Here is a 16,538-nt window from a genome sequence, read left to right on the forward strand (position 1 = left end):
AATTTTCAGGACGATATATTGTCCCAGAAATGATTGCGATAAACGATAATATTGTCATTTTAAAACTCAACTACAGAAAATGCATTTTCCTGCTTCTGGGCTCCCAAAGGAGCTTTTATACAATGTTCCACAATAATAATATACAAGCATAATATTACTATAACACCATTTTACACTGAAACTAACTTTTTATTAACAAGAACAGACATTGGACTTCCAATATAAAAAATATTTGAATGTCCTACATAACTAAAACAAATAATGTACAACCACCCTGAGACTGTGGGTCTGTGGGTTCTGAGAAAACTGCACTAAATATAAAAAAAGTATACAAAATAAAGTATAAAAACAATTAAGTAATAACATATAGATTAAAGTTAAATTTACATTAATTATTATTATTTTTTTTTTTACTCTGGACACAAAGGCACTTGCAGACCCCTTTTTCTGATCCTCATTTGGTTTAAAGCTAATTTGGCTTAGAGCAGTGAAATGCGGTTTTAAAACACAGCCCATCCCGGACTGGACTTCTCTAAACATTCTCTAAAGCTGTTCAGTTTTGAGAAAGTCATATTAGCCTCGAATAGGTTCGCCAGCTAACACATCTCCACACACACACACACACACTCTCCGCTGTGTGCGCGCATGTGTGTAAAAAATTATCATACGTTAAACATAGTTATCGCGACAGGCCTACTGATGTTACCAAACTAAAAACAAACCTCTGGAATATAATCAAGAGGAAGATGGATGATCACAAGCCATCAAACCAAACTGAACTGCTTGAATTTTTGCACCAGGAGTAAAGCAGCATAAAGTTATCCAAAAGCAGTGTGTAAGACTGGTGGAGGAGAACATGATGCCAAGATGCATGAAAACTGTGATTAAAAACAAACAGGGTTATTCCACCAAATATTGATTTCTGAAACTTCTGAACTTGTTTTCTTTGCATTATTTGAGGTCTGAAAGCTCTGCATCTTTTTTGTTATTTCAGCCATTTTTCATTTTCTGCAAATAAATGCTCTAAATGAAAATAGTTTTATTTGGAATTTGGGAGAAATGTTGTCTGTAGTTTATAGAATAAAACAACAATGTTCATTTTACTCAAACATAAACCTATAAATAGTTAAATCAGAGAAACTGATTCAGAAACTGAAGTGCTATCTTTTTTTTTTCAGAGCTGTATATATGCACACACATACTAGTTAAGTTTATTTGGACTGCAGGGTGGGTGTGTGGGGAAGCAGAGGGGAACATCTTGTGGCCACCTGGGACCGCAGTACTGTGAGATGTTGATTTTACATAACAGCGACTGACATGGCAGCGCCTGGAGAAAAAAAAAGCAGCATGTTCCTGTCCGAGCAAACAAACATATAAACAAAAAATATCCATCAATATTCAGGAATTCTGCTAAGAAAGTATATTTTACATGAAGAAATGTTAAGAACTTCAAAACTACTGGAGAATCCAAAATTTGGGGATTTTGCATCAGACAGAAAAGAAAACTTAGGATTTTGAAAAAATGGTGATTTAGGACCATTAGTATCATTGAACTGATTGGGTTGATTTTAACATGAAGATTCTGGTTCTAAGCTAAAAAATTGAAAGAATATGAGGAATCCACTGAGTAAAACATTTTTAAGATTATAAGGCGCATTATATTACACTAGTAAGGAACAGTGATGTCACCATGTTTCCTTTCTAATTCAGCAGGTCTTGCCGCTGGGTGTTGATGATAGGGTTAAGTAAAGCTAAGCTAAGTACAAAACTGTGATTCTTAAAAAAGTAATTTTCATTTAAAGTAAAACAAGCTCTGGATGTTGATCTACACAGATTTCTCTCCTGAAAACTGTTTACTTGGGTAGTTTACTTGAGTAAAGCGCTTCCGTTTATTTACAGTAAGCCTGGATTTCCAGATATACACTAAGGCTGGGTGCAGCAGCATTAGTATTAGCTGCTAATGGCATAGCTACACTGCTCCTTAATACATGACTGTTAAAATTCATACATACGGTGCACCGGATTATAAGGAGCACTTACAAAAGTCAGGGAAAATTCAAGAATGTTAGGTGTTCCTTATAGTGTGAAAAATAAGTGCTTGGACCCCAAAAATTGCCACTTGCGTAGAGTGTATTAAAGATGCAACAATACATCATGGAAATCAATGTGATTTGGATTGCATAGGAAATAAGTTTAATATTAGCTAGTTTTGGTTGCGAATAAAAATGATTATTCATACAAACACTCATCATTAAAAAGCTACTCCATAAAGAACACCAACTATAGGTTATTGGCTAGCTCTGACTCACTCACTTTTTTTCACAGACTGTAAAAAAAAAAAAAAGATGGACGCTGTGTCGACGTTCCCATTCATTCAATGAAAATGAAGCCAAAATCTTCCTCTATGTTGGCAATCCTGAAACCCGAGTCTGCGCAGTAGAGACCAGAGGAGGGAGAAAGACTGTGGAGAGATCACTTACTCATTTAAATAACCCCGCCCCTGAGGGCTGCCTCGAGGTCACAGGCTGCAGAGCGGAGCGGAGCTGACGGTCTGTTATTGGTTCCACCCATAACCAGCCCTTTTACAATAACCACACCTTTTTTTAATAGAGCTGAATAACGTTTTCAAAAACGAATTCTGTGGGGATATAGAAAAATTGACAATATAAGCAGAGGTTACACTAGCTGTTGCATTTAAATAAAGGAGGTAGAATTACAGTATATTAGAAAAAAACGTGATTGAAAGTTGACTGTTTTTCCATTGAAACCTATGGGGATGGGTGGGGTTACACAGCTTTCTGAAACCGAACAGCAGGGGGCGGCCGACCTGTGGTGGCTTCACTTTTGAGAGTCTATGCTCTGTCCAGCTATATACACTCTATGGACTGGCCCATTAAATCTATCTATATTAGATTAAATATATCTATTTTAATATCTGAATGTTGGTCTGGACAATTTTAACTTCCAGGAGTGGAATCAGGATTCAAGATCCAGATTTGATGATCTGGGATCTATAATTTGTGCAGAGAAATTAAGCTTCTGCTGCTCTAGTGGTTGGTTAGCATAGTGGATAACAACATTACCCTCCCCACAGCAAATATGACATTGTTTTCCTGACCAGGGAAAGCACACTACACCACACTGCACCAGGAGGACCCCTCCAGCAAAACTCCAACTACATCTACATTCTCCTACTTGTAAAACATGACTCTCAACAGTTGTTTTGAATAAGAAAAGGGTAAAAATGTACAGGATTGTGTGCTGCTTTTGTTGGTTTGGTGTGCTAAAGATTTAAATCTGAATTGGAACCCAAACAATAGTTGGTATTAAATGCGCTGGAGCTGCGGTGTTTATTGTAAGCAGTGCGTCAGGCTGCAGCTGAGCTGACCTCTCCATAAGCTCCTCCTGCACAGATGTGTCGTAACGGACAGCAGCGCTGGAGCTGCAATAAAGCCCAATGTGACACTGTGTCCTTTACTTTAATTCTGCATCTAACAGGTCACAGTGACGGACTCAATAACAGCCAGTTCAAACCGAGAGCTAGATATAATCCAAAGATGGGGTAATGTGTTACGATAACTGAACTGAGTGAAACCCAGGGACTCAACTAAACATGCATATTTTAACTTTAATTTGTATGGATTTGTTATGAAAAATTATTATTATCAAAAAAATTTAAGCATAGACAGGATTTGGGAGTCACACAATGCAAAAAAATATGAAATTACATCTCTGCAGGATTTTAATAATTATATTTCATGGTAAGGTTTATAGTCAGAGAGGTGGGACAGGTAACAAATGCTACTTTTTCAGTGTTCTAAGTATTTTTTATTATTGTTTTTAATTACATATCTTACTTTTGCAATTAGGTAAATGTACAAGAAACTATGATTAATAATGTAAGTAAATGAATGTATTTTAAAGTTATTTTGTGTGCACATTTATACATGTAAATTCCTAGAAACAGAAATGGCACCCATTCAACAGAGTATGTCATATACTGCTTCAGTATTTGTTTTTATTTTTATGGTAATCTACATCTCTGTATTTTATACAGACAATGGTTGGTGTGGCACAGTAAATGGTTGGTGTGGCGCAGTGGATAACACAACTACCTGCCATTGACCTACCACACTCTGTGGGAGACTGGGGTTCAATTCCAGGTCTGGGTGACTGAATGCTGCTCTACACCATTAGGAGTCCTTGGGCAAGAAACCTAACCCTGCATTGACCCAAACTCTATTATAGAAATAACCTTATAAGTCATTCTAGATAAAAGTGTCAGCTAAATGCTGTGAATATAAATGTAGAGCAAAAGTACTTTTACAGCTTCTGAGGCAGTCACTATGATCAAGAGATTGATGGTTCGAATCCCAGACATGCAGCTGACATTTTTGCGCATCATGTCAGAAGATTCTGCGATATTAGTGCATACGATACATTTAAATTGTTTAATATTTTAAAAATGTTGCAAAATAACGCTACAATTTTTTTTCATTATGTCAATTGTTTGCGATATTATTAGGTGCACTATGATACATTTTAATTGTTTTACTGTTTCAAAAATGTTGCAATATCACAATATGATTTATTTTTTTCCCCCAAGAGAGCACAATTGGCCTTTTTCATATTACACTTTAAAACTGAGAATGTCACTATGATCAGGAAATTGCTGGTTCGATTCCCGATCATGCAGCTTGCCATCAGCTGCCGGAGCCCTGAGAACGCACAGTTAGTCTTGCTCTCTCTGGGTGGGTACAGTAAATGGCGCTCTTTTTTTTCCCCTCATTACTCCTAGGGTGATGTGGATCAGCACAAGGCTGTGTCTGTGAGCTGATGTATCAGAACTCCGAGCGTTAGCGCTGTGATGCTACTCGGCAATGCTGCATCAGCAGCAGTTGAAAAAGAGGCGGAGTCTGACTTTACATGTGTCGGAGGAGGGCTGTGCTAGTCTTCACCCTAAGCTGAACAGCAGCTGAATAAGTGGGCTTGCCATGAGCACAATGGCCAGTTCTTAACCGTATTCACAAGATCACAATCAATGTCATTATTAATTAATTCAAACATCTGTTTAAGCAACAAGTGTAAAAGCAATTTTTGACATTTAAAGTATGTAAAAAGGGACATACTACGAAGCTAAAGCGCTTTTAAGTGGGACCCAGGCAAAAAAAAATAAAAAAATAAGACCTCACAACCTATACAGGTGTAGCCATTCCAAAGCTGTTCCCTGAGGCAACACTTCATAATATTTATGACTTTTCTACGAATAATGGAATTGTCAGGGTCCCAAAAAGTCGTCAGTATTATCGGTATTATTGCTGACCTCCACCAACAAATCCCTGTTAAAACCAAGAAACAAAAGCACGTAAACGGCTCTGTTACAGAGACAAGCGAGTCTCACATGGCCAAATTACATTACGGCACAAATTGAATAAAGCGAGAGTGGCACGTATAATTGGTGAGAAGGGTTTTGCTGCGTTCGTGCCGGACCGGTCCTTTATTCCTGATATCATCCTGATGCTGGATATGATCTCTGCAGCATGTGGTCTTCCCCCATTGTTCTCTCAGGGCTGCTGAGGACACAGAGGAATGACTGACAGGCTGAACTGGAACACCAGAAATTCCCTTTTGGGAGAAAACCCAAGAACCTCAGCAGCGGCCCAGCGTAGCGGGTTACGCAAGCGCTAAAAATGTGTCCCATGACTTTTGGCATGTCCTAATGAAGCAAATAAAGCTAAACTGACCTGTGGGATGTGTGTATGTAGGGGGTCTCATGCTGTGATTGTGGATGTAGTGATTTCTGTCAGAGTCACGTGTATAATATATAATAGCTATAATATGATATAATAGCTGAACAGACAATTAAACTACACTGCACAACATTGCACTACATCCCATCTACGTTTAGGTTATTTTCATTTTGTATAATTTTGTATTGACTGTATTTATATATTCGCATATATATTCTTTGACCACTGTAATAGGTAAAATACTTATTTTGAGGGTACATATATATTTTTTTTATTTATATATAATAAGGTATAGTTAATGTTTTACGCATATGTACACACCTACCTACCTACCTACCTACTTACCTACCTATCTGATTCTAGAAAGATGTTGCAGGTCAAAATCATTACCATCTATCTTATTATGATCTCTGTAGGGTCAGTGTAATGTTTAACAATAACATTTTTTTGGATTTGATCGATGCTAAATCGTGCACGTTTTTCTTTTCTGCCCCAAGATTTAAATTTCAAGTAAAATGAAATATGAATCTTTACTTAATTCACAGATTTTTCCATTTTACATCATAAAATATGTTGGATTATAAAAATAATATTGCATTATACCATGAGATTTTTGTTATGAGATGAAAAAAATAATAATAATTAAGTCATTTTTTTCTAAAAAATTCTCATTGTGAAGTTCAAAAATGGAAAACTAGAAAATGATTAAAGATGTTCTTGTACTATATGTAAATATGTAAAAATAAATGCAAACTGCAAACAAACAATTAATAGTAAACATTTTAATTGTTCAAAAAATTTTGCAATATCACGAATCGATTTTTTCTCATGATGTCAGACTTTTTCTTTTTTATTTTTATTACATATGATACGGAATCACATTTTTTTTCATCATATTATTGCATACCATATAATACATTTAAATAGTTTTATTATTTCAAAAATGTTGCAATATCATGATATGATTTTTTTTCATCATGTCTGACTTGTTTGCGATATTCTTATATCATATTTTTTCATCATATTTTTGCGTACGATATAATACATTTAAATAGTTTTATTATTTCAAAAATGTAAAAATATCACAATATGAAATTCTTTCATCATGTCAGAATCTTTTGCAATATTATTGCGTACTATACAATATTCTATACAATTCTATACAAACTATACACAATTCTGTCAGGGCCGCGTGAGGACACGTAAGAGGAATGATTGACTGGTGGATTTGGTACATGAGAAATTCCCTCAAGTCCCCTCAACATCCACAACAGTGGCACAGCAGCAGGAGGTCCCCACAGCGTGCTAAAAACAGACATGCCTAAGGGAGGAACTTGATGGCATTTTTTATTTATTTTATTGTTTATTTTGCTGCTAAATAAAGAGAAGAATCCACAGCTAGAGCAGGTGCATAAATATTAGAGCCCCAAAGCTGCTCCTGGCCTGAGTGGCTTTAGATATACTGACCCCACTGCCTGAAACAGGGGGCGGAGCTTCTCATAGCGTGGGAGCTCCAGCTCCGGCTCCGTCTGAAGCAAACTCTCCAGGGAGGCTGGATGGAGGTCCGAGGGTGGAGTTTTTAATGTTTTTTTTAACTATTAGCTCTAGAGCCTATAGTTTTCCCCCCACTAAAACATCTAGACACTAACGCTAGCAGCCTATAGCAGCCATGACCAACACAAAACACAAAGCACCACATAAACAATAGTAATTGAATTAAATTCAGGAGGCTGCTGTGGAACGGAGCGGTTCTGAGGAAATCAGGGTCCTGTTCCACACGGATTTCTCTGCCAAGGAATTACATAGATCTTGGCACGCCTGCAAATCATATAAAATGATTTAGCTATTAGTGACTCCTGCAGAAACTTTAAACAAACACACACACACACACTCTTTCTAAAAGAGTCAATAACGTAATATATATTTATATAAAGTCATATGACTGATCTTCTCTATTTTGGACCTTGTAGTAGAGGGGTTTCCAAGAAAGTACACTCAGACCTCCAAATCAAATTCCCCTGCATCCAGAGGAACATCAAGGACCTGGTGCACGGCTGCCTGACAGTGGAGGTTATCCAGGTTCAGAGAATGAATATATGGGCCGAGCTGGATCTGGTTACGATCTGCCCAGTGTTGATTCGTGAGTGTTATATGATCGCAGCGCTACAGGAGGGGTTCCCAAATATTTAAATCTACATCCAGGGATTTTATAGTCTAGGGATGTCCACACATGCTGTTTATAACAACAAAAAAAGCTAATCAACTTATATTAAAAAAAAAATAATAAATAAAAAAAAAATTAAAATAAAAAAAAGGAGTTTCTAAATAGAGCTGGACTGATATTTTATTGTATTACGATACATTTTCTTAACAAATTTTCTATTTAATATACTTTATGAAAATACACATTAAAAATACATTCTCTGTATTTTCGTAAAATGATTTTTAAGCAATATGCGATATGCCCCCCATCCCCCCCCCCCCAAAAAAAAAAATATATTTTTTTTTTTTATCCGATTTTCGTAAACAGTAAACAGTGACTTTTAGAAAACTAGTAACTTTTAGAAAGCTTTCTCCAACATAGTTTAGGTACTGACTCAATGCACCCTCAAACTTAAAAAAATAATAAATAAACCCACCCTCAAAAAAACAAATAGAAAGAAATAAAATGGTGCCCTTTTTGATAAAACTTACAAAATAGAAAACAAGTACAATTTAATATGCTCTTAAGTAAAGAGTTTTCCCCATTGGGCTGGAATTGCAAAATAAAGCTTTTGAATAAGTGCCAGTGTTCTATAAAATGAGATGATCTTTTCTCATGAATATGCAAAGGGGGGGGGGGTGTTGAGGAGGGTGTGGGGGGGTGCACGAGGAAGGGAGGGGCTAAGCTCACTCTGAAGTACATGAGCCCACAGGGGAGCGTCGGTGGTGAAAATAAAAATTGATTTTCATAAAAACACATCGTCCTTAACTGTAAATTCAAATTAATCGATAAAATCACATACTTAACTCAGTTTTGTAGAAATTATTAAGTTTTGTAGAAATTATACGAAAATGCTCTCAAATACACAACCTAAAGCTTGTTATGATGCATTTAAATACAGCTTAATTACAATTGTAAAATACTTGGAAAGTTGCTAAAGGTTGTTTTAAAATACTACATATAGTATGTGTTTAAGTATATATTAATTTTAATGTTAAAAATATGTACTTTTCAATGTTAAAAGCACTTTTCTTTTACAGGGGAAGCCGTCCCTCAGCTGTAGAGACTGTTACTCCAAAGAAAGCTGGATAAAGCTGGATAACAACCACAATTTCAGAAGAAACATTAAATGTTTTGACCCAGAAAACTAAGTTACGGCTGATTGGTTTAATTCAGATTAAACTACATTTCCAAAAATCTGGTCAGTGACTCAACATCAACAATAACACCTGCATTAGCGTTAGAGCTCACACTAATGTTTGTTATTCGTTTTTTTACAATGTCTTTTGTACGTGTTCTCAGGAACGAGCCATTAGCACCATGACTAATCTTCCGAAAAAAGACAAAATCACTTCCTAACAACAAACCCAAACTTCCCTCAATAACACAATATCAGCACTAGATATCTACAGAAACCCTGAAAAACAGGGATACGTGAGAAACAGCTGGTACGGTAGTCTTTAATCGCACAGTTTAATGATTAAAAACTGAAAATTACACTAAATTACACACAGATCATTACTGTTTCACTTCTCTGTAGTAACTAATCATCATTATCCAATATTTAAATCTACAAGTTCGGGTTGTTTTCTTTAAGCCACTGTGTATTACAGCATAACTTAGTGTTAACTTAGTGTCTTCATTCCACACACTCCATTCCACACACCCGATTCCACACACTCAACTTATTGCCTCCATTCTACACACTTTATTCCACACACTCAATTCCACACACTCAAATAACTGCCTCCATTACACACACTCAATTCCATACACTCAATTTACTGCCTTCATTCCACACACTCCATTCCACACACTCAACTTACTGCCTCCATTCCACACACTTACTTCCACACACTCAATTCCACACACTTAACTTACTGCCTCCATTCCACACACTCAACTTACTGCCTCCATTCCACACACTCAACTTAGTGGCTCAAATATACACATTCAATTCCACACATTAATCCCACACACCAAACTTAGTGCCTCCATTCCACACACTCAATTTCACACACAGAACATAGTGGCTCAATTCTACACACTTAATTTAGTGGCTTAATGCCACACATTCAATTCCACACACTTAATTCAACACTTAACTTAGTGGCTCAATTCTACACACTTAATTCCACGAACTCAATTTCATACATTCATTTCACACCCTTAATTCTACACACTCAACTTTACACACTCAACTTAGTGACTCCACTCCACACACTTAATTCCACACACTCAATGCCACACACAAAACGTAGTGCCTCTATTCGGTACAGTCAATTTGGCACACTAAACCTAGTGCCTAAATTCCACACACTTAATTTCACACATTAAACTTAGTGCCTCCATTCCGCACTCTCAATCCCGCACTCTCAATCCCGCACTCTCAATCCCGCACTCTCAATCCCGCACTCTCAATCCCGCACTCTCAATCCCGCACTCTCAATCCCGCACTCTCAATCCCGCACTCTCAATCCCGCACTCTCAATCCCGCACTCTCAATCCCGCACTCTCAATCCCGCACTCTCAGACCCATATTCTATACACTTAATAAACCTCACCAACATTCTCCTTATAACTTTTCATTTGTGTTGTATACAGAAAATGTTTTCACTGAGGTATAGATGTAAAAGTGTGTACAGTGATGTGTGTTTTTGAAGATTAGTAACAGTATAAAGTTAAACGGTTAAATCTGGCTGTAGGTTTATTACCTTTGTAATGAGGGTGCGGTACTCCTCCACCTGATGATCGTTGTTGTGGCAGCCGGCCAGAAGCTGCCACACCTCACCTCTGAGGGCTTCTGGGACGCCGCTGCGAACGAGCGCCGGCAGCTGCTTGGGCCGAACCGCCAGGTTCATGTGCCTGAAGATTAACGGAAATAAGATATTAAACCTTAAACACTAAAATCATAATATTACATAACATTAACTTTCTATAAACATGCCTTATTCAGCAACAATTCTTGAGAAGACATTTTTTCTTGAGATCAACTTTTTAATTCTGATTTTTCAGAACAGTCTATCAATCTATCAATGTTTTCTTAGCTGGATTTTTTTAAGGACAATGACATCCATAACTATAATAGCAACTGTGGCACACATGTTTTTCGTTAGGAAATTTTTCAGAAACAATTTTAAGAAAATCAAAAACTTTTTAAATTAATTGTATTACTTATTTGAGTGAATAAAGTGCTTTTGTTTGTTTACATTAAGCTTAGATTTTCAATGTTTCGATAGAAATGGCAGATAATTAAGCGATAATAAACACGAGAAGGTTTGTGCTATAAGGTGTAATATTGGTGCCAATATTACACCTTATAGCACAAACCTCGAGTGTATTATTGCGATTATACCAAAGTTTTATTATCAATGTTTATTAAAAGATTTTGAATTAAAGCGGATGTCCGTAAGTTTTAGGATTTGGGGGATTTAGCGCCTCTCTGGTGAGAATGGGTTATTGCACGAGCATGCAGAAGAATCATTTTAAACCGGACAGGTGTGATGTGGTCTCCTTTTAGAGCGGACAAAACTGAATCCAGGTTATGTTCAGAGAGAGAGAGAGAGAGAGAGAGAGAGAGAGAGATAGAGAGAGAGAGAGAGAGATAGAGATAGAGACAGAGACAGAGAGAGCGCTCAGTCAGAAACTTCACTCCTTCGTTTATTTGGTTTTATTATGAGTGAATGAGCTACTGAGCTCGGAGTTTACTCTTCTGAAGTCTCCATTGCTCCACCAGCCGCTCACGTTCAGTAAAACTGAGCAGGGTCCTCTTTTAGAGGTAGTACGTGTGACGTAAGTACGTAAAGACGATGCGTGATGTGGCCAGAAGAAGAAGATCTCCCGCAAAAAGCAACCCGACACCCCAGTTTTTAGAATAAATATATTAACATTAGGATTAGCAGGGATGGTGGTTCAGCACACTGGTACCATTGAACACAATATTTTATCCATATTCTTCTGCTTTAGTTTAGACAAAACAAAACAAAATAATTCAGATTTCCCCTTTAAAGAGGAAAAGAAAATAGGATATGTTTGGTTATAAAAACTCCACCAGTTAAAATAGTTCCATCGCTTCTCTGTTTTTAGCTGCGCTGTTTGGCTTGTAAGCGCTGCATCGTTGCTAGGTTACCTGTATGTGGTGGAGTAATACATGAAGAGCTTCGGTTACAGTGCATTACTGGCTGATAATGGTACTCGGTACTCATATAACGCCTCTCAGCCAATCATATTGCAGGGTCGGAACTAACCGTGGTATAATAGAGTAATGGACGCTTCTTCAGAGAGAAGAACGCATCATTATGAAGTGCAGATGCTCGATACGATGTCAATTAGGGACAAAGCGCAGCAATTCCTTGCTTTGTTTCCAAAACAAGGAGAGCCAGGGGCTTCGGAACGAGGGAACAAGACCACAGATAGATATGCAGATGTGCCCAACACACTACACACACACACACACACACAATCCAGTTGGTGCAGATCCAGCTGTGAGTCTGTAATTAAATTCCTGAGCTTTTTAATTGAATTCATCTCGAGGTTTTGATTAAGAACAATGAGAGTAATGGAGGCAGGAAATAATCTTAATAAGACCCTTATCTGACCATCCCCTCCTTCTCTCTCTCTGCCTTTCTTTCGTTCATTCCTCCCCCACCTCTTTTTCTCTCCTAAAATATCTCCCTCATTTCCCTCCCATGAATGAGTTCTCAAATTAGAAAGGCCTGTGTATGTGTGTGTGTCTCTCTTGTCTGTGGTTCTGTCAGTGAAAGAGAGGAATGTGGAGGGGACAGACGAACAGAAGGCTATAAGCATCTATCATACTGCAGCTGTGTATCAGTTCCTGCTTTATTTTAATGGCACAAAAATTGTTTTTAATTACAGTTTTCATACATCTTGGCATCATGTTCTCCTCCACCAGTCTTACACACTGCTTTTGGATAACTTTATGCTGCTTTACTCCTGGTGCAAAAATTCAAGCAGTTTAGCTTGGTGGTTTGATGGCTTGTGATCGTCCATCTTCCTCTATATTACAGATGTTTTTTTTATTTGGTAAATTTTTTGTCAGACTGTCATATACAGCTGATATGCAATGAAAAGCTGCTATAATTTAAAGTCAGTTTTTTAAGGTGGGTAATGATAAATGGATCAATGCAAATGCTTCAAATAAAACTTGTTTGTACACACATTTGATATACATGGTATTTGGGTAACAGTAATGTTATGCACAACTGAAATTTAATTTAAAGATCAAGAAGTGTACCGCAAAAACCTAAAAGGTTACATCATATTTATATTGCCCGCCTCTCTTCTCATATTTATCAAATCAACAAAACTGTAATAGAAAGTAAAACTTACTTTCATTAAGTAAGTTTTGGGACTGTATGTCCTGTAATGCCACTTGGTATACTCATTATGATGAATAACAAATAGAGAATGAAATAAAGGTAATTAGGGAAAAAAATCACTTAATAAAAATATTATTTTTGCCATTAGGCTTCAGAACCTGATCATACTCATTATTTTTCATTTTTTTTATATATATATTACTGTAAAATATATGGGGAAAATCTTAAACAGACATCTCCAAAAAAGCAAATTTACAGAAAAAAGCAAAAAAATAGTCGTATATAAAATGATTCTATTCCAAGCAATTGGAACTGAGCATTTCTATTGGTCGACTAATGCAGAAAATCTTACAGCACTTCATGCTTCCCTCTGCTGAGAAAAAAACTTTTATGGAGATGCAGATTTCATTTTCCAGCAGGACTTGGCACACTGCCAAAAGTACCAATCGGTCTTATATATATAATATTCAAATTTTCTGAGACACTGATTGTTGGGTTTTCATTGGCTGTAAGCCATAATCATCAACAATAAAAGAAATAAACACTTAAAATAGATCACTTCGTTTAATACATCTATATAATATATGACTTTCACATTTTCGCTTTTTTTTAGCTGTGTCAGGTGTGTGTCAGGGAGCAGGAAAACACTGAAACATACAGGACATTAGACCTTCAGAACCACAGTTCTAGTGCATCTGTGTTGAATAAGACGTTCTGCTCAAGGACAATGCAGCACAGTCCAGCAACACCAACACCCTGCACTCAATAACCTCAGAAATACGCTTCATTTTACTAAAGTAAAGTTACTATTCTTTACTCAGATCCTACACCCTTAATTTAGCACACAGCAGCCCCGCACAGAGTGGTCAGAAACACCAGCTCCACCTCCCAGCAGCTAAAAACTGGAGCATTTAGCATTCTGCATCTCACTCAGAGAGGAAAAGAGCCAAAAAAGGAGAGAATGTGGTATTCAGGCTGGATTCCTGCGCTGCCGCCTTTTATTATTAAATATTTATATATAAAAGCACGTTACAGGTTCAGAGCCTGGAAGAGTAAATCTGAGGTGAGAGAGAGGGATGTGGAGGGAGGATAAGAGGAGGAATAAGAGGGATTTTTTATTAACACTCACCATTTGGACAGCAAGTCTCCCCACGTCTCCAGAATCTTCTCTGCGCACTCTTTAGAAACGTCTCCTGAACCGCTCAGCAACGGCTCGTCATTATCTAAACGAGAAAGAGAGAGAGAGAGAGAGAGAGAGAGAGACAGAGCTGAACATTAAACACTGCTTTACTTCCCGAGAGAAAACAATCAGAAACACAGTGAGCATTCAAAATATCCACACACCGCCGCCGTGCTGAAATCTCTGGCACTCACTCTCGCACCGTCTCTTGCTAACACGCGCTGTCTTTCTCTTACTTGTTGTTCTCTTTCTCTCACTCGCACTGTCTTTCTCTCAATCGAGCTATCTCTCACTAACTTGCGCTGTCTCTGTCTTTCTTAAATCACACCGTCTCACACTGTCACAGCACAAGTGAGAGAAAGCGTAACTCGTGCTGTCTTTCTCTCACTCAAGCTGTCTCTCGCTAACTTGCGCTGTCTCTCGTCAACTCGCGATGTCTCTCGCCAACTCGCGATGTCTCTCGCCAACTCGCGATGTCTCTCGCTAACTTGTGCTTACTCTCACTAACTTGTGCTTACTCTCACTAACTCGCTCTCTCTCACTAACTCGCGCTGTCTTTCTCTCGCTCAAGCTGTCTCTCGCTAACTCGTGCTTTCTCTCACTAACTCACGCTGTACCTCACTGACTCGCTCTGTCTTTCTCTTACTCGAGCTGTCTCTCGCTAACTTGTGCTGTCTCTCATTAACTCGCACTGTCTTACTCTTATTCATGTTCTTTCTCTCACTCGCGCCGTCTCATTCTAACTTGCGCCGCCTCATGCTAACTCGAGCTGTCTCTAGCTAAGTCGCACTGTCTTTCTCTCTAACTCGCACAGCCTTCTCTCACTTGTGCTCTCTCTCTCACTCGCGTTGTCTCTTGCTAACTTACACTGTCTCACACTCGTGCTGTCTCATGCTTACTGGCGCTCTTTCACGCTAACTCACGCTTTTTCGCGCTCTTTCTTAATCACACTGTCTCTCTCCCTCACTCTCACTTATATTTTTTTTTCAATGTAATGTTTTTTTTAAAGAAATATTCAAACTGAAATGTATAAAGCAATATGTTCAAAAAAAAAATTTGTAGTGTAAGCACAAGCAATGATTTTTCTTTCTAATACAGCTTTCAACTCTATGAGCTACTATGGCTTATATATAAAAAAAAAAATTACATGCCATTTAAAGGACAACATCATTGCACTCTTGCATTGCTGTGGATGGAGCTGCTGTGGATGGAGCTCCTATGATAAGTCTGATCAATCAGTGAAAGTGCCTACCAACACCCAGGAGTCTGAACTGAACTCTGCAGTAATGGAAGAAGTTCACCTGGTCAAATTACTCGAGTTACTGCACACATGATCACCTGAAGGGTCAGGTACCTGCTGAGAGTTTACTGGGTGACGTGACGGTGCAATGATGCACTGTGAGAAGAAGCCCAGCCAGATAAAACAGTGTGATGCTCTGTGTGAACTCAAAAATCAGCATCTCAGAAAATTTGAATATTATATTATAAGACCAATTGGTACTTTTGGTACACAGTGTGGGCAGTGTGCCAAGTCCTGCTGGAAAATGAAATCCAGCATCTCCATAATAGTTTTTTTTTTTTGTTTTTTTCTCAGAAGAGGGAAGCTGTAAGATATGAAGTGCTGTAAGATTTTGTGGGAAAACAAAACTGCACTGACTTTAGACTTGATAATAAAACACAGTGGATCAACAGCAGCAGATGACATGTCTCTCCAAACAAACCATCACTGATCATCAGTACATTTTACATTTCATTTAAAGGAAATTAAGGGAGCAGAGTCTGGAGGAAGAGTGGAGAGACACACAGTCCAAACTGCTCGAGGTCTAGTGTGAAGTTTCCACCAATCAGTGATGGTTTGGAGAGACATGTCATCCGGTGAATTTCATTTTCCAGCAGGACTTGGTACACTGCCCACACTTGCAAAAGTACCAATTGGTCTTATATAATATTCTAATGTTCTGACAATTTCACTCTGTTTTTAATACATCTATATAATATATGAGTTTCACATTTTTAACAGAATTTTTGAGATGATGTACTAGTATTCCTTTTCCTTTGATGAGGAT

General features: G+C 37.7%; 1 protein-coding gene across 3 annotated transcripts in view; it reads right to left on the reverse strand.

The window, feature by feature from the left end:
* The window catches only part of LOC103040039 (rab GTPase-activating protein 1), a 177,277-nt gene that overhangs the window by 91,652 nt on the left and 69,087 nt on the right, over window positions 1-16,538 (reverse strand). For all 3 annotated transcript variants that reach the window (XM_022680953.2, XM_022680952.2, XM_022680951.2), the window contains 2 exons: window positions 14,422-14,515; window positions 10,668-10,818 (listed from right to left, as the gene is read on the reverse strand). In XM_022680953.2, the coding sequence (XP_022536674.2) occupies window positions 10,668-10,818; window positions 14,422-14,515 (245 nt within the window). The remainder of the gene's footprint in view (window positions 1-10,667; window positions 10,819-14,421; window positions 14,516-16,538) is intronic.

Source organism: Astyanax mexicanus, chromosome 20 (assembly GCF_023375975.1).
Source record: "Astyanax mexicanus isolate ESR-SI-001 chromosome 20, AstMex3_surface, whole genome shotgun sequence".
In the NCBI taxonomy this organism is placed as follows: domain Eukaryota; kingdom Metazoa; phylum Chordata; class Actinopteri; order Characiformes; family Acestrorhamphidae; genus Astyanax; species Astyanax mexicanus.